The following is an 18817-nucleotide window of genomic DNA, read 5'->3' on the forward strand; positions in this document are numbered from 1 at the left end:
TGTGTGTGTGTGTGTGTGTGTATGTGTGTGTGTGCGCGCACGCATATTTTATAGTTCACTTATAAACAGGATGCACAAGTGTGAATTGAATATGAAAAGATTTATTTGATTTGTCCTTTGAGTGTTGTAGGTATGTTTTTCCTCCGAAAGTATCATGTTGTGCTAATATGCTGTCATGTTATTAACCGCATGAAAAATGTGTCAACATGAAAAAGTCAGTCTTAAATATTCACAATAATAATCTCTTAATAATAGAGGCTTCTTCTGGATGGACTCTTATTTTACTTTGGGTGTAAATTCCATGTTTAATTTTGTTCTATCAAAAGACTTAAAACTGATAAGAGATATTTTTGTTTTTGTTTGAAGTCCTATGAATGGAACCTGCTTCTGAATATATTCTTTTCTTTGTCAATTTGAGAAAAACAGAGTTATTTTCTTGATATCCAAACTGACATTTCTTTTTCTCTTTCAGGAGACAAAGTGTCATCTCCAAGGAGGAAGAAAAAGAGGCTGTCACCAGCTGATGAGTATGTGATTGTTTGAGTTGGAATAATTCTAGCAATGAGTAATTGCGTCTGTGAAGATTGACAGCTTTTCCTAGCAACCAGTTATAGGGTCTATGGGATAGAAATAATAAATAAAGTCTGTGTGGGTGGAAATCTTGTTCTAGCAACCTGGGAGGTTATAGTTAAGAGGATTGCCAGTGATATGTGTTTATCAGTGTCCAAATTGTTTGTGCCGCGCTTTGCAAAAAGCTGAAGGACTGTGGTTGTTAAAACTGTTTGTACCATACGTACTGTGATCATTTTTGAGTCAGTGTCCAATTAAATTTGTAAAACCATGGATATTTAAAAACAGCTTACTGCAGATCACATAAACCAACATCATGAGAGTTTTTATATCAAGTTTTGATAAATTTGAAAAGTTTGTTTAATTATTTGATGTGTTATTTGGGTTTTAGGCTCAATGCAAAAGTCTTTTGGCTTTGCAAGGCTGGAAAAAATGAATTATTATTTTTTTATACATGTGTTCAAAATCTTGTTTGAATGCTCTGGTTTTCTCCAGCATTTAAAAAAAATTTGTCTTTGCCAGAGAGGAAGAATTTGTGAAGGCAGAGCTTCCTCCCAGCCGACCCCTGACCCCAACTGAACAAATGGACATCATGGCAGCCATTGAGAATGAACAGATCAAGAATGTTGGTGAGCCTGCGGAGCGAGACCTTGAGGTAAAGCTTGCAGCAGGGGAGGCAACCTTTTCTTTCCCTGTAGATGGTGGACCAGATAAAGGCTGTAAAAGACTGAAATTCTTTACACTTTACACTGCCTCTGTGTTTACTATTCATCTAGCCAGTTTGAGCATGAAATGTTTGTGGGTTCCATTGATAGGTCCCACATCATGAATACTTATCTTTGTTTTAAATATGGATTTAATGGGAGGGGTTAGATGGATTCCACTGGTATGTATATTAAACATACACTGTGTTGAACTGTGTAAAAGAAGATGAATAAGAATGAAGACAACAGATATAGAATCAAATGTTCTTGTGCTCATCATTGGTTCATTGTGATATAGTTTTCTAATATTTCAACTATCCTGCCATTCCTCTTCCCATCACCATCCACCCACCCACTTCCCCCCACCATCTTGTCGGGGCCCGTGATATTCTGTGTCCAGCGCTACTACTACTACATTCGTAAAGGCATTGCTGTGTCCATGTTGGCCCCACAAGAGAGCCAACAGCTGCGGAACATCGAACGTTTGGTTCCTGCCCACCTACTGACGGCCAAACATCTGCAGCCCATGTACAGTGACCTGCGTGAAGAGATTGCCAGCGACTACGAAATGAGTGCTCGCAAGTGCATTGGTCAGTGATACTTTGGTAGCTTGATCAAAGTCACTAACATAAAGATCGTGCTAACTTCCATACTGCCTTTGTCTTTGGTTTAGTGATTTGAGACAGACAGTTAAATAGTCCGTTGTTCATTTTTTGTTTCCTATCTACAAGTATAGTTGTCTAATTTATGAATCATAGTAATCTTTTAAAGCCAGTTTTGAGAATCAAACTGTCCATTTAACTTTTCTTTAAACAACAGTCGAAGTCACGGGGAGATTTTTTCTCTCATAGTGACCATCGGGTAAAAACCTTTATGGATACCTTAGTTTTGTGTTTTGTTACAGCTCCCGAGTTTTTGAGCTGGCTGCAGCAGCTCTGTTGGTTATCTGCTCGGCTAACATGGGGGAAGTTTAGGTTCAGTTGTTCCTGTGTGGTGCACTTCATCTGATCTCTAAGCTGCCACGAGGTACAAAACGCAATGGCCTTTCTCTGGTTTTTTCTCTAAATGAGTGGCTGTTATGATGTGTGAGTGTCTTTTGTGATGCACAAGTGTCTGTTAACATTGTGTTTGTCGTTTCAGTGGATTACATCCTACAGGACAGCACAGAGAAGAAAAGACTGCACATTGAGTGGACACCAAAGCCATTCTCTCAGAAGTAAGTCTATTCTGTGTAATGGTTTTTACTGTGGGCCAAAGGAGTCAGATCTGCTCTTTTTTGGGATGGGGGAGGGACATTTGTGCTTATCAATCTTCACTTACTTTATTATTTGTGTCATGACGCGATGGAATCACGCTTTCATCAATTTTTGGGCATATGGAGTATTACCTTAAAGCTTATTCATTTGTTTTGCATTTGGCAAATATGTGCTATTGAAGGAGGTGGGGGCTCCTGGTGTCAGAGGTAAATTTAGTGAGAAAATGGCCGCCAAAGTTTCATGACTTCCAATGCTTGAGCGTTTTAGGAAAGTCAAATTAAACATTTTTTTGGTGCCTTCGATCAATGTTCTTCAGTAAAATTCACACAGAAATACGTTCTTAAATGGACATAGAAGGTGTTGAGTCAAAAAAGAAAATTCGAAAAAAATTGCCCAACGACCAGAAAAATGCCGGTTTCCTTAATTACATGATTTTGATGAGTTCCTGATTTCACCACGTCGTTTCACATTTATTTATCAAGTTGGGTTACTTTGTTTGGCATGGGTTTTTTAAAATACAGTTGTATTTTGTTGTACTACAGTTTTCTAACCCATTTATTTATTTTATGATCTGGTTTGTGAGAGTTTTAAAAAAGGGGAGGGGCATGAAGCCAGCCAGCTTCATCTAGAATCTCATGTACAAGCTTCTTGCTTGTTGCCCTGTGTGTGTGTGTGTGGCGGGATTCACAGGAAGCTAAACACCAGACAAAACTGACAATGTTAATCAGAAAAAAAAAACAATACCGTGTTATGGCTTTACATTCTTGACTGACCACATGCAGTAGTTTTGTGTTGCTGTTGGAAGTTTTTCTGGCACATATGATCTCTGCACATGAATGGCACTCCCTGCTTGTCAATTATCTTATAAAAGAGAGGGTCTCAGAGTTGAGATATTTTCCTTTTCAATTAGACATACAGCAGTTATGAGGAGAAATGTGCCTGTTATGCAGTTGAACTGTGTTTTTGAAAAATATTTCCAAGGCCCAGCCGACCTTCCTCAATCGTGGAATTTTTACCTTTTGTTATCTGTGGGGTGGGTAGTTCTGTAGTGTAGTATGCCTCATCTGCTTCTCATTTTCTGGGGTTTTTTTTGTCACAGTTTGGGTCCTAGCACAATGCAAGTCTTATTGGTCTCAGTTAGAATTAGATCCAACTGAAAGCTTTTGATAACAGTGATAATGGATTGTGGATGGTTGGAGGGTTCCCCGCATTTATCCACTTCTTTTCTTTCTCTTTATTGTTTCTGTCTGTCTGTCATGCTCTTTCACTACATGTAATGACCCTTTTTGTGTTGCAGTGCTTCTCTTTACTCTAACTCATAATAGATCACATTTATATAGCGCCTTTCTACCCTGTGAATGCTCAATTGACCTGTTGACCTGTTTAAAACTTTGTGTAATTTCACAGAGTGATTCGTGCCCCTGTGCCCTGGCACTTCACTTATGCCAGCCGCAAGTCCTTCAATGAGCAGCACTTGTTCATCACCAACCCCATCATGCTGAAACTACAGTACCTGTGGTATAACGAGTAAGTGTACAGGACTTGAGGTTTTCATCTCGCCATTACAAAGTTTCATCTGTTTCAGAGAGTATCTTTTGAATGCATGCTCTCCCAATTTTGTACTTGCTTTTCTTTTCAATGTTGGTATTTTTCAATGAATTAGAATGTTTCACACATCTGTAGATCTCCCACTCAGTTTTTGTAGTAGGCATTGTTTTGTAATGATATACATTTTGGGGCATCTGAGGGCACTGTATGTGCTTAAGTAAACCAAAAAATGTGAGAAAATGCCAGTTACAGTGAGTCAGTTTACATATATTAGATTGTATTTGATTTGTATTTTTATGAAACTGTTATTTTTCTCATAATAGCTTACTAACAAACAATCATTAGACAAGTGTTTTGGGGTCTGTTTGCCAGGTTTTGCCACCTGCGCTTTGTAAACCTGGACAAACTCCTGGCTGCTGACCTGCCCCTTCTGCCCATGGAGTTTGAGTCCTTAGTCAAGACGCAGTGCTGGGAGGCCCACGAGTTTCTCAGAAAGACGTGAGTCATGTGACCATCTTCTGCCCAGCCCTTGTCTCACTGTCTACAGCTCACCTCTTCTCTTCTCTTCTTTTTTGCCATCACATTCACTCCAGCGCACCTCTTCTTTCACATTCTGCCCCACTCACACATTCTATGCACATCTTTAGTCTCACCCTCTCCAGCTCATCTTTTATCTCACCTTTTCTGGCTCACCTTTTGTCTCACCTTCTTTGGCTCACCTTCCCCTGGTCAGCTCTTCTTCCACCTTCTCCTGTTCATTTCTTTTTGCACATTCTCTTGAGTACACCTCTTTTCTCACCTTCTATGTCCGTTGACTTTCTTTTCACAGCACTAATTCACCTTTACAGGACCCTCACCTACTTTTTCGTAATGTAATTTTTCCATTTTCGCCCTGAAAAGTCTTTATATTTCCTTTTGGACCCTTGTTTAAATGTTATAATTCCCTTGTGAACAAATAAAAATGTCTTGAGTATTTCCCTCTTCTCTTCATTTCATCATACCACATCCTGTCCTGGGTCATTCCAGTTGGATCCCAACATGCGCCAAGCTGTTTGTGGATTACAAGGAGGTGTGGCAGGACCTGGTTCCCCCGGGGGAGCGTGACAGTACCGACCTGGTCCAAGAGTTTTTCTCTTGTGTGGCCTCGCTCATGTCTCTGCAGCTACGGTCCATGGTCATCAACTCGCTGTCCGACTTCCTCGACTTTTTCAAGCGTTACGAGGTAAGAACGGTCAAAGATAGTTCACTAAAAAATAGTTTTTTTTTAAGGGATGTATCTCTCTTAATGACATGAGTGTATCACTCTGTATGACGTATATCTGTTTGTATAATTTATGTAGAGTGGTCTCTATTTAAGAATATTTTGCGTAGGAACACAGTCTGTTGAAAAACCTACTTTTACAGTGTAACAGAATTCTTCCACTATAACTTGCATCCTAAGAACCTGCCTAAACGTAGAAATCCTCCTAAGAACTCAATTTGAGCTCAGGGCAATACTTTATTTTGAGGTACTTTACCATATACTGCGCAACCTGGGTGAATGGAGAGGAGTTGGCGTGAAATTTGATAATGAAATTTGCATGCTACACAGAACGTTATTTTAGGCAAACAGGTGAGCTCTGCCTAGCAGTCATTTGCCGAGTGTTTTTCAATTGCTACAATCACTCTCTCCTCTCATGTGGTCAAAGCATCATTATCATCATCATAACAAGAGACAAAATTCCAGTGCAATCTATGTGTTTCTCTCTGTATGATGTGTATATACATATATATATATATATATTTATAAATATCTATCTATCTCTGTATAATATCTTTATCTCTTGGTATGATGTCTTTGTATCTCTGTGTATGATATTTAAGCTACATATTTCTCTGTATGATGTGTATGCATTTCTCTGATATGCACGTATCTGTCCACATCCACAGGCTGGCAATGACTTCGGAGAAGACTATGATGAGTTGGCGTACGTACAGAAGCAGATCATGATCATCAAGTTGAAGATAGAGGAGCCCAAAATCATCTTCGACCCTCCATTCAGGGAGCTTCGGGATATCATTCTCAGGTGTTTCTCCGAGATCATCGCCAGTGGGGAAGGATTGACGAGAGTGAGTTTAGATTGTTATCACCATTGTTGTTGTCACAACTGTCATTTTGCTGTTGATGTTATTACTGTTGATGTGACTGCTTTTGCTGATGTTGTGGTTGTTAATGTTACTGTTGCTATTTTTGTCATTTTTGCAGGTGTTGGTGCTGTTGATGTTGATGCTGTTGATGCTACTGCTTTTGTTGACATTGTGGTTGTTAATGTTGTTCTTGTTTTTTTGTTGATGCTGCTGTTGTTTCTATGATTGATGTTCATGTTTATGCTGTCATTCATTTTTTAGCCACCTTGAAGCGCTTTAACATTTTTCTCAAAACTTTTATGAGAACCTTGTGGCCTAGTTCTGATTACTTTATGAAGCACAGACGGAAAAGTTGGAAGATCAAATGACACAGTTTCTGTTTGTGTAGCAGACATTTCACCTCCTGTTTGGATTTCCCTGACCTTTTCCACCTGACTTTTGTAACACCGCTGCCATTGTACACGACCAAGACAAATTTTAATTTCTCCCAGAAAGATTGAGGAAGATTTTCATTGTCATTGTCATTATAGGTGGAGTGTGAACTGTTCCCGGACATGAGAGGTCAAAGGTTACTTCTGCGCTCGGTCAAGATTGAGGAGAGTCTTGTCACAGACTATACAGACAAGGCCATGGAGATCTTCAAGACTAACACTGTCGGGCCACAGAAGTAAGTGTGTCACTTAGTGTCTTTGAGTGCGTCTGTGAGTATGTCTTTGAGTGTTTCTCTGAGTGTGTCTTTGAGTGTGTTTCTGAAAATGTCTTTGAGTGTATCTCGGAGTGTGTCTCTGAGTATGTCTCTGAGTGTGTTGGTATGGCTATGTGTAAGTTCTCTATGCCATCTAGCTACTTACTGATGGCAGTCTGTGGTCAGTATTGTGTCAGTATCCTTGTACTTATAAATAAAAAAGAGAAACAAAACTTATAGCCATATAGGTGCAGGTTGAAATTGTTGTGTAAGTGGGAAGAAAAAAATGTTGTGCTGTTGTGTTTCTAGCGTGGCCTTGAACCACAATGCTGCATAATGGTAACACTCGTTTGTCTGTGCGTCTCCAGGTACCTGAATGTGTACAAGAAATACTCGGACCTGCTGAACAACAAGGCTGATCAGGACATCTCAGCCTTCCTCAGACAGACACACTCCATCGCAGCCTTCAAGAGTGTGAGTGTTTTGTATTTTGTCCTTTCGTGTTTACCTATTACAGAATGTGTGGTGTATGGGTGCTTCTTATTTTTTCTCCCCTTGGTCAAGATTGTTTATTTGTCTCTTGCCATTTTTTTTTCTTCTAAAAATAGCCTTTGTATATGTTGAAAGAAAATCAAGGTGATTTTTCTTATGACTGCTTTAAAACTTTACCATTTCATTATGGAAGTTATTAGACCTATTCTGATATAACTCCTATCGCAAACAAAAATGAGCCACACTGGTGGAGAGTCTAGACCTTTAAAAAAGCCTTGTTTGGGATTTTATCCAGCGTCACTACACCACAGCCTAGAGTATGGTTTCAACTGAGCTAATCAACTTCCAGGTCCTGATTTTGACTGGATCGCAAGAATTGCTGGAGACTAGAATTTAGTCTCTTTGTGAAGATGTAATTTTGATGGTAATGAGAGAAAAGACAAATAGAGAAATTTCTAGAGTAAATAGGTAAAGAAATGAACAAGTCAGTAAATAAGAGAGAGACAGAGAGAGTAGGAGTGAGAGAGTGAGTCAGCTAGGGACTGAGTCAAAGAGTGAATGATGGAGTGAGCAAATGAGTAAATGAGTGAATGAGCTAGTGAGTGAGTCAGTGAAGTACTGAGTGATCAAGTGAGTGAATTTTAACATCTGCAACATTCATTATACAGATTTGATTCTCTCTAGCCTCAATTCAACTGAAATACTCCCAACAGAAAATTGACTCTTACCAAGCATTGAAAGATGAGATAGCTCTCCTGCGAATCACAGCCCCCCTGAGCATGTTCTGTCTAGACTGTGTCCAGTTTAATGCAGAAATGTGCATGCGGGCGCAGCGGCTGAAGGACAAACTGGTGATGTTTGAAGTGGACGAGAACAGAGACCTGAACAGGGCGTGAGTCATATATTATCCTATACCCCCGGTCCTCTCCACTCACCCCTCTCCTTCCCACAAATGCACAAATTTCAACTCTGATGTTGATCTGGCTGTTCAGTTCTTAGATTGAATTCAACTGTAACAGGAAGACACTTTTGCACAATTCAAACAAACTCACTTCATTATACGTAATCAAATACATGCATCCTTTCTTGTATGGGTACATTTACACATACAGTCACACACTTACACATACTAATGCACACTTACATACACATACATGCACATATTCATACATATGCTAGCAATCATGAACACAAAAACACACATACAAACAGCTGAAAGTGCTTACAATAGGCATATTGGGACAAGTACAGATAAATCACTTATTTAGGTAAAAATGTTTATACAATAACATGCACATATGCCATCACACAAAGCCACATGCACAAAAAAAATTATTATATATATATATAAAACTAACAAAAGGTCAAAAAAACTTACAAACAAGCATTACCTATTGTCCACAGGCTATGCAAGCGATATGAGGAGATTCAGGATCGTGTTCAGATCATCCCGGAGTCTACCAAAGACCTCGTGGATCTACAAGATTTTCTCAAAATGGTAATTGTCTTCATCAGAAATACGTGCTTTCTTTTTCTCTCACGTGGGAATTTTTTGTCCTGGTATACATATATAAACTTCAGATTTTAACATATTGTCAAGAACTCATTTCATGTAAGAAATTTATTGTGAATATCTTCTTTTTTTCTAACTCCCTGATGTCTTAATTCATATAAAGATCGTTTTGGATCGGGAAAGCTGTTCTTCTTTTTTTACTTTCTGTCACTCTCATATTCTGCTGTTTCTGCTATGTCTTTTTGTTTTGTTCTTTTGTATCTTGTTTTGTTTGTCTCTACCTCTGATTTTACTGTGCCTCTCATTCTGACGTACTGGTGTGTTGAATATCTTTGTTCCATGTCTGCTTTGATGTGGCTTCCCCCTCAGCCTAATTTAACTCTGGCGATGGGTAGTTGGCGGGTGCTCTCCTGTAACACTTCTTATCTTCAAAACTTATATGACATATTTGTGTTGCAGGTGCTGTAGAACTCTTACTAAAATTTAAACCGACCCTGATAGGTGAGATCAAAGTTACTTGAGAGGGGTGTAAAATATTTACAATCCATCACTATAACATCTGTACTGTTTGTCACTTCCCCTCCATGATTCCATGTGCGTTCTTTTGTGTCCTCCACAGTCCAGTGACGTTTCAGTTTACAAATTGCTGGATGAGGTTGAAGAGGCCGGAAACCGCTTGAAGTTCCTCCTTGACTATGCTGACTTCCCACGTAAGCAGAGATCTCTAGGGGTCATCCTTGTATTCATGTCTTAGTCTGTTCTACTTCTTTTGTTGTTCATCTGCCCTGGTTGTTTTTCCCTGCACTAAGTATCCATTATTGGGTCAGTGTGCTACAGAAGCTGAAACTAAACAAAACATGTAAGCAAAGCATGTTCTGTTTCAGTTTTGTATTTTCTGTGTGGCATTAAAATTTTATGCATGTCAGCAACTCTTCAAGTGGGCATTTATGCAAATTTAGTCTTTCATAGGGACGCAAGCACACACATGTTTCAAGGTTGTTCAGAAGCGTACTTTTTGGTGAATACGAAAAGTTACCTTAAACTGAAATGTTTAGTGTTGAAAGGTAGACAAGGGGCACTATTGTATTTACGTCTTTCTGCATATCTTAAACAAAAACACAAATGAGCAAATGTTTTGTCCATCAGAGGAAGACATCAAGCTGAACACAGTGACGTTCCATTGGCCAAGCCAGATCACGACCATCCTGGATCACAGCCAAGGACGCATCATGAGCAAGAGGCAACAAATCGAGGAGGAGCTTAAGAAGCGTGTCGCCGCCTTCGAAGAGAAGATTGATGGATATGGCAAGGAGGTGGATTCTTTCAGAAGGAAAGAAGTAAGTCCTCCCTGTTCCTAAGTCCCTTGTGGGTGCTGTGATCAGTGGGTGGTTGGTGGATGCAGCTTGTGGTCTCTTTTACTCTCTAGTCTTTTTCTTTCTGTTAACTGTCTTGTTATGTATGTGTGAGTGAATAATTGGAGGGTGGGGAGGGGGCGTATCTTTCTGGCAAAAAACCCCTAAAATCTTGTCTATTAAATTGATGTACAGAAAAGTGAGAAGACATGGAATAACATCAAGAGACTAGCCCAGGATAGAGAAAGGTGGAAAATGTTTGCTCGTGGCCCTATACCATGGTGCAGGGTGAGAAAGGAAATGATGGTAATCATGAGTTGGATTTGGGGGGGGGGGGGAGGGGGAATGGGGAGGGGGGGTGTTATTTTTTTTCCCATAACGTATGAATTCAAAAGAGAACTATACTGTGGACATAGTTTGCACAGATGTGGCATCTCTACAAAAGCCCCCTTTTTTCTCTTTGGAGGATATCTTTTACTTTAATTGGCATGTGATTTCAAACTCAAAGTATGTCAATTAAAATGTCTGTATATGTTCCTTTCTATTGTAGTTCATGGGTCAGGACGAGATGAAGAACAATGTGGAGGTGTTGAGCACACTTCAAGTCAATCTGGAAGCCGCCCGCGATGAGCTTGAGGGTCTGCAGGACGAGGAGCGTCTGCTGGAGTGGGAGGTCACAGAGTTCCCGCAGCTACAAAACATGTTTACGCTGAAGGAGCCGTACGACAAACTCTGGCGCACTGCCTACAACTTCAACCTTAAAAGCGAGGCCTGGACCAATGGTAGGTGGCCTTCAGGGTGGGACTTAAAATAACAAGCACTCTTTTCTCTTCAGAAGCCTGTGAGTTCTTTTAGTTACAAAAACGAATCTAAATGATAATTTTTTTTTTTTTGTTGGAATTTTTTTGTCAGATGCGGAAAGCAAAATCTTATAATGACTTAAGTCTTGTAGGTTATTGTCAATTTAGAACAGAAAGGTTTGATCTGGGTGCAGGGGAGTCCCACTAAAGTTATTTTTCTTTGTAAGTATATGAATCAGATTAGAATTGAAACATATCAGTCAGGGTATAACCTCCACTCTACATGTGTGTAGTAAACTAAAAATATCTCAAATGGGTGAATGCCAATGAAGCATACTTTCATGGCAAAAGATTGTAATTTTCCTTTTATCACAACATTCCAAAATTTACTTTCACGACAGGGAGACTTTGACAGATAATTAATCTTACTGAATTATTTGCAATCCATTTGCCAAATAAAAACCCTTAATAAAAAAGATCTGGTATACTGTATTCCTCCTTCTTTTCCTCAGGCCCCTTCAAGGAACTCAATTCAGAAGACATTGAGAACGAGGTTGGGGACATGTGGCGCTCAATGTACAAACTGGTCAAGACTTTCTCAGACCAGCAGGGACCCCGGCATATCGCCACCACAGTCAAGGCTAAGATTGACAGGTTCAAAGCCAACATGCCTATCTTGCAGACTATTTGTAACCCAGGCATACGTGACAGACATTGGGAACAGGTAACTCTATAATCCAGACATACATGACAGACATTTTGCAAAGACATTCATAATACGCGACCTCAGTGCTTTCTTGTCGTATTTCCATTTTTAATAACAGCGAATACAGTTCATAACAAAGAGGAAGCTTAAGAAGAAGTCACATTTTCAATGTTAAAAAAAAATGAAGATATGACAAGAAAGCACTGAAGTCGTGAATAGGTAACTCTATAACCCAGACATATGCAACTTTCTTCTTAGGCACTGTTAAATATTAAAATTCTGATTTCAAAGTGAAACAAAATCACTTTGACTGGTGGAGAAGGCAAGAGGAGAAAGGGATGCAATATTGTTCAGAGCAATACAAACTGTAGTAGAAGCCAAATGAGGATACTCTTAGTTCTTGCTTCTCCTTTATCTGCTTTTCTAAATAATATTTTGTTGCATCTTGGCTATTTTGTTCATTTTTTGATCATGTGTTTAATGTTGATACTTTTCATAGAGTATGACACATAACTGTCAAATTTTCAAAACATAACTTTTCAGGAGGAGCAAAAAGACTAACCTGCTCCCACACCGCCCCTCATTGTATTATTTTCTTCACAGCCTTTCTCGACTGTTTATGAAAGTAAAGACTCTGCAACCTAAGGTGTACTGTCATTTGTTTCCCTGTGAAAAAGTGTTATCTCAAGATATAATTGTTTGCTCCCTTGCCATCTCTTGTATACCTGTAGTAAGTGTAATTTTTTATTCACTTCAGATGAGTGAGATCGTTGGGTTCGACCTCCGACCCAAGGAGACCACATCTCTGGCAGAAATGCTGGAGTATGGCTTGCAGAAACACCTGGCCAGGTATGTCAGCTTTTCATCAAATTTGTTCTCCTTAATCCCTTGGCTTTTCCAATATCAATGTGTGTAATTTGTTGAACACTTTTGTCTGTTTTTAGCTTAGCTTTTTCAGATTTGGTTTTTGTGAAAATTTGGAGATTAACTTGTACTAATATAAAAAAAAAATCGACCATGAAGAGCTAGATTTCAAAGACAATATGTTGATATTTGGAAAATCCTTTCTCACTCTGCTCCAGTGAGTCATGACTAGAGCAAACCTCTTTCACTTTAGCTTGACATTTTCTATTGTGACAGCTAAAATAAGTTTTGTTCTATGCTACCTTTTCACTTTATTGCATCAAGACTGACACATAAGGAAATGTGTTGAGGAACTGAATCACTTTGGTTTCATTTGATTTTGATATTTCTGTAAGGATGCATACTTGAGATAAGAATACCCTACCCCCTTCCCCATTTCTGACCTGCAGACTGGAAGAGATTGGAGCCAGTGCAGCCAAGGAGTATTCTCTAGAGAAAGCCTTGACCAAGATGAAGGACGACTGGAAGGACCTCAGATTTGAACTTGTGGCTTACAGAGACACGGTCAGTCATGGGGCTTTCTTGTGGTAGCATCTGTCAGAGACACAATAGGTGTTGCGGTTTCAAATTGCCTGCGCAAACATTGAGTGTGCAGACGGATAAAAAAGATATTCTGTCTTACTGACGGAAGGCGCAACTCCAGATTTGTAGAATACGTCCTTTTACATAAGTCTCAACTTATCTGTTCTTGTCCATATGTCCTTTTACGTATATCTCAACTCATCAGTCACAGCTCATTTTTTCCTACCAATATGTCCTAACTCATATGTCACTGACCATGCCCTACTGTTCTTCCCCCCCCCCCCCCCCTCAACTATCTCCAGGGAGTGGACATCCTGAGTGCCCTGGATGACATCCAAGCTCTACTAGACGACAACATTGTGAAGGCCCAGACCATGCGAGGCTCACCCTTCATCAAGCCCTTCGAGGTGGAGATGAAGGAGTGGGAGGAGAAGCTGGTCCTCATGCAAGACATCATTGATGAGTGGCTCAAGGTCAGAGGTCATAGAATCAGGGGTCTTTGGGTCAAGCTTGTTCCGTGCACTATGGAGGGGATGGGTTTTTTGGGGGGCATGCTTTAGCATGGGATTATGCTCATTCTGAATATACAGAAAGGTTAAAGGTTAGTTTCAACACTGAAGTGGGGTTCAGGATTTTTAAAGACATTTTTTAAGAGACAGTCATTCTGGGGTTTTGTTCTAATTTGCTGGTAATTGAAAGGAGCCAGTGGAAGGTGTTACCTCTATACACTCTGTCTATTGTTTCTTTTTGTCTGTCTTGCTTTTTCTTAGTACTAAATGGCCATTATCGTATTGATTTGCTTCTCTTTACTTTCAAAAAGCCTGATCTTAGTACTGCTTGATTCCAGTAGGTAGAATGTGTATATCTACTTCAGGTGTTTCATAGTTCAATATAAGGAGTTGGGGATAGTGAGTAGGGAAGGTAAAAGTCCTGTTCTATGTGAAGTAACACCATAAGGCTTTCTGTTCCCTTTGTGAGCTTCATCTCTTGTATCTATCTTTGCATCCCCTCACCCCTCCCCACCCCCTTACACATACATCACACTGCTCTCCCATCCCTGTTCCATCCATCTCCCCATACATGTCCTTCCCATACCCTTCCAACTTTGCATCGTCCATTCTTCCCTTCCCCAATCCCATCTGGTTTTCTCTCCCCATGGCTGAACAGGTCCAAGCCACATGGCTGTACCTGGAGCCCATCTTCAGCTCTGAGGACATCATGGCCCAGATGCCAGAGGAGGGACGCAAGTTTGGCATCGTGGACAGCTACTGGCGTGACATCATGACTGAAACTAGCAAGGTATTTTGCCTGCACTACGTCCACTAAACGCTTAATTAAAAAATTCAGATGTGTATTTATATAGCATAGGCCTATTGATAATAATATATGGCATTTATACAGTGCTCAATATATACACATATATGTGAGTAATTTTAAAGCAGAAATGAATTTAGCAGAATTTGAATAAGTAAAAAAGATTTGATCTCTCTTAAACAACTGGTCAAAATATTCTAGATCTTGGGACAATGATATACAAATGTCCTTTCACTCATTGTTTTGAGTTTCATAGTTGGTAAAAGAAATTTCTTTTCATCAGCTGGTGACCTTCAACTGCGAGTTAGAATGTACAGGTTCAACAGATTTGATAAAATGATGGCACATTACTCCCATGAAGGCTCATAAAACTTCACAATAACTCCAGAGGCTGGCCTGTTCCTTTTAGATTACTGTTTCCGTCTGTCAACAGGACACCAACTGTCTTGTGGCCACGGGCCAGAACAACATGCTGGGACGACTGAAGGAAGCCAACGTCCTGCTGGAGGAGATCCAGAAAGGACTCAATGCCTACCTGGAGAAGAAGAGGCTGTTTTTCCCCCGGTGAGTCACTCTTTGACCTCTTGACCTCCTCTTCTCCTCATGTGTCATGGCCCTTATTGGTCCATTGTTGAGTTGTAGTTTAATGTTGAGATTTCATGTGTTTGGTCTGTGATAGGTGTTTGTGATGAGAATAAGTAGATTAAGGAGAGGGGGGAAGGGGCAGCAGTATTGTTGCTGTGATGTGTAAACAATGATGAAGCTGTAGGTTAGAGCTAGTTGCCAGGGAGCAATCCCCCTGCCCCTCTCACTTCCATCCTCCCTCATTCTTAATAAACTTCTTTCACACAATGTCAGACTACCTTTCATATGTGAGGCATCGTGGTGAAATCAATGGCTTGTCAAAATAATATCTGCATTTTTGGGCTGATGGGCAATTTTTTTTCTAATTGTCTTTTTTTTGCTCAACACTTTTTGTATCTATTTAAAACATATTTTTGTGTGGATTTTACTGAAAAATATTGATTAAAGGCTCAAAAAACATAAATTTTCATTTTCCAAGGACTCTCAGCACTTTGGCGGCCATTTACTCGCTAATTTTACCTCTGAAACCAAGCGAGCGACCCTGACCTCCTTTAATCACAAATATTTCGACCTCTATTCAACTTAGATTTATATTTTTTTTTATCTAAAGGAAGGCAAATAAACAGGCTTTAAGATGATACCAATAACCCTGTATGCCCTAAAATGGATGAACACCTGATTCCACCTCGTCGCAACACATATGCTTCTGTCTCTGCCAGACACTAAGTAGTCTTTTTCAGTCATGTGAACAGAGGAAAATAAAGTGAGCGTACCAAGGACATAACTTCTGACCTATTAGAGTTAGAGCATGGTTTTGATCAACCAAATCCTATTCCTCCTCTCTTAAATGACAGTTCTTGTGTTTTCCTTGAACTCATAAGAATAATTAAAGAAACATGTGAGAAAATGAAGGAAAGTTCAAGTGCTGAGCGTAATGACAAAATGGGTTGTCTTCCATATTCAAACTACTGCCTTTTCTTCAGTATATCGTGAGCTCAGTTTGAATATTTAGTTATTTAGAATAATTTGTTTTAAAATGCATCATAGCTTATGATTTTTTGCTGGTTTGATTTAGCTTTTTCTTCAGCAGTCTATGCAAATGTGAATTGAATGTAATCTTTTTCTAATTAAAAAAATTTTTTTTTTGGGGGGGGGGGGGGGGGGGGGGGTGATTTAACACAGTTTGTAACAAATTCCTTCAAGTGCTGTTCTACTGTCACAGATTCTTTTTCCTGTCAAATGACGAGCTGCTGGAGATTCTGTCAGAGACCAAAGACCCACTGCGCGTACAGCCGCATTTGAAGAAGTGCTTTGAGGGCATTGCAAAGTTGGAGTTCACTGAAAATGAGGAAATTATTGGCATGATTTCTGCTGAGAATGAAACTGTTCCATTCTCGTCCATGATCGTCCCAGCCAAGGCCAAGGTAAGTGGGCACAGGCAGTGGAACAAGTTCAGAGATGCTTGCTGAAGTATTGATCGGCTTTTATTTCTAGAGTTTGCAATACATGTTTTTCATCTTCTGATTAGAACTTTTATTCTATAATTTCTATGCATTTTGTAATTTGGTAGATTATGTCTAGTGAAACTGTTGACAGAGGTATGGAATCCTGATAAAATCTCTGACTTTTCAAAGTTTGAGAGAATAAAGCGAGTTGCCATGATCTTTACCAGTTTTGGTTATAGATTGACTTTGGACCTGTAGAATATGTCTCAGATCCATTCATGATCTGTTATTCCTATTCAACCTCCCCCCCCCTCCCTCCCAAACTACTCCATTCCCAGGACTAGTTTTTAAAAAAATCCCTTATGCATCATTCGTATTTTAAAGAATCACAAGCAAAAAAAAGTTTCTTTGACTGGTTTCATACGAACTATGGAAGCTTTGGTGGCTGGGAAAGGCTGCTCAGATTTAATGAGTTAATCTACTGGAGTTCTGGAGACTTTTTTTTCCCAAACTTGTATTTTCTGGGAGGATTTTGGGGGAAAACTCCCATTTTTGGTCACAGAATAGTTGGCAGGTCTTCTTCTATATGTGTGACAAATCTGACTTTTTTTCCTGGGCACCCACGCAGTGACTTTGTGAATAAGTGCTGAGGAAAAATGTGGTTACAATTTTTTCTTAGTTTCACTATAGAATGAGTTCACCTATGTTTGGCATAAATCCCAGCTCGAACTTTATATTATTTGACGTTTCCCTCCTACAGGGTATGGTGGAGAAGTGGCTGCTCCAGGTAGAGGATGTGATGATCTCATCACTGCGTAAGGTCATCACTGAGTCGGTGCAGGCCTACAAGACCACACACCGCAAACGCTGGGTGGTGGACTGGCCTGGCCAGGTGGTGCTCTGTGTCAGTAATGTCTACTGGACCTCGGAAGTGACTGACGCCATGAAGAATGAAGGTGGTCTCAAGGTGAGAGCTTTGGATTGTTTATTGTTTCTACATTTTTTTTGGTCCTGTTTAATCATATTTTAAAAAAAAATTTTGCCAGCGGGTTCTATCAAGTTTTATAAGAGTATTTAAGTGAGTTTGCAATTTCTTTGTGTGTATACAAGTGTCAAAACACAAGAGCCAATTTTTGGTTTGAACCTAGCACTTCATGACAAGTAACTCAAATGGGGCTTCTTTTTTTAATTCATTATTTTAACTCTTTGATCTTGGACAGAATATGTCAAATGTAGGTATTCTTTTGAGGGGAACATCTTTATCAGAATGTGAAGGGATCAACTTATTATTTTGTGACTGATTTTCATTTTCATCTTCTGGTTTGTCCAGATTTATCTGGAGCGCTGCAATCGTCAGATTGATCAGATTGTGGAGCTTGTCAGAGGAAAACTGGAGAGTGGCACGAGAATTACTCTTGGAGCTCTCACTGTCATTGACGTACACGGTAAATACAATGTGTGTTGTATCAGTTTGTATAGGTATAATGAATGTGCTCGATTGAACAATAGGTCCCTTGTTTGTGTTCTCAATGTGTGGGAAATAATTACATGAATAGTTGTAGTAATAAATATTTTAAGTACCCATTGACTCAGTTTAGATCCTGCCATGAGTGTATCTCTTGTGGCTCATAGCGCTGATATCTTTCAGTGGGATCCTGTATTTTGTGAATCACATCACCGGCTCTTTTCTTTTCTTTCAGCCCGTGACGTTCTTGATAACCTGGCAAAGAACAACATCCGCAGCTCCCATGATTTCAATTGGCTAGCCCAGATGCGCTACTACTTTGAGAAGGACGTGATGGTGCACATGATCACCACGGAGATCGCCTATGGGTACGAGTACCTGGGCAATTCTCCACGACTCGTCATTACCCCACTGACTGACAGATGCTACCGGTGAGTTAATTGGGAGAAGCAGAGCACACAGGACAAAGGTTTTGCATGTGGTTTGGGTTGCATATTTGTAGAAGCCTTCTGGTGTTGCTTATTTTGATGGTGTTAGTCTCTAACTGTGAAACTGGAAGAAGTAGGTCAATTCTTTTTATTTTTTGGTTATAAAACCATTATTGGGGTCAATTTGTGGATTGTCAGTAAAAATCAACATGCACTATTAATAAAAATAGTATGAAAGTACTGTGGGCGGCTCATGCATTTTTTGACAAACAGGCTTACATATAAACTCACATATTATGCTAAGTAACCTTCTGGGTTAAAATATTAAAATAACTTACTGTATTCCAAGACACTGATGGGAGCCTTGAAGCAAGTATACGC

At 39.7% G+C, this 18817-nt stretch overlaps 1 protein-coding gene across 1 annotated transcript in view; it reads left to right on the forward strand.

The window, feature by feature from the left end:
• LOC101846578 (dynein heavy chain 3, axonemal) overlaps nt 1-18817 on the forward strand; it is a gene marked incomplete in the record, with an annotated part of 78386 nt that overhangs the window by 5612 nt on the left and 53957 nt on the right. Inside the window, 25 exon segments of the mRNA XM_013081885.2 lie at nt 473-527; nt 1093-1225; nt 1675-1864; nt 2415-2490; nt 3938-4057; nt 4451-4576; nt 5105-5300; nt 6008-6187; nt 6736-6872; nt 7259-7364; nt 8096-8274; nt 8787-8880; nt 9515-9605; nt 10042-10232; nt 10798-11029; nt 11560-11771; nt 12511-12602; nt 13067-13181; nt 13502-13672; nt 14367-14498; nt 14947-15077; nt 16321-16522; nt 17304-17510; nt 17874-17988; nt 18244-18439. Coding sequence (XP_012937339.1) covers nt 473-527; nt 1093-1225; nt 1675-1864; nt 2415-2490; nt 3938-4057; nt 4451-4576; nt 5105-5300; nt 6008-6187; nt 6736-6872; nt 7259-7364; nt 8096-8274; nt 8787-8880; nt 9515-9605; nt 10042-10232; nt 10798-11029; nt 11560-11771; nt 12511-12602; nt 13067-13181; nt 13502-13672; nt 14367-14498; nt 14947-15077; nt 16321-16522; nt 17304-17510; nt 17874-17988; nt 18244-18439 — 3679 coding nt within the window.

Source organism: Aplysia californica, unplaced genomic scaffold, assembly GCF_000002075.1.
Source record: "Aplysia californica isolate F4 #8 unplaced genomic scaffold, AplCal3.0 scaffold00150, whole genome shotgun sequence".
Classification (NCBI taxonomy): Eukaryota; Metazoa; Mollusca; class Gastropoda; order Aplysiida; family Aplysiidae; genus Aplysia; species Aplysia californica.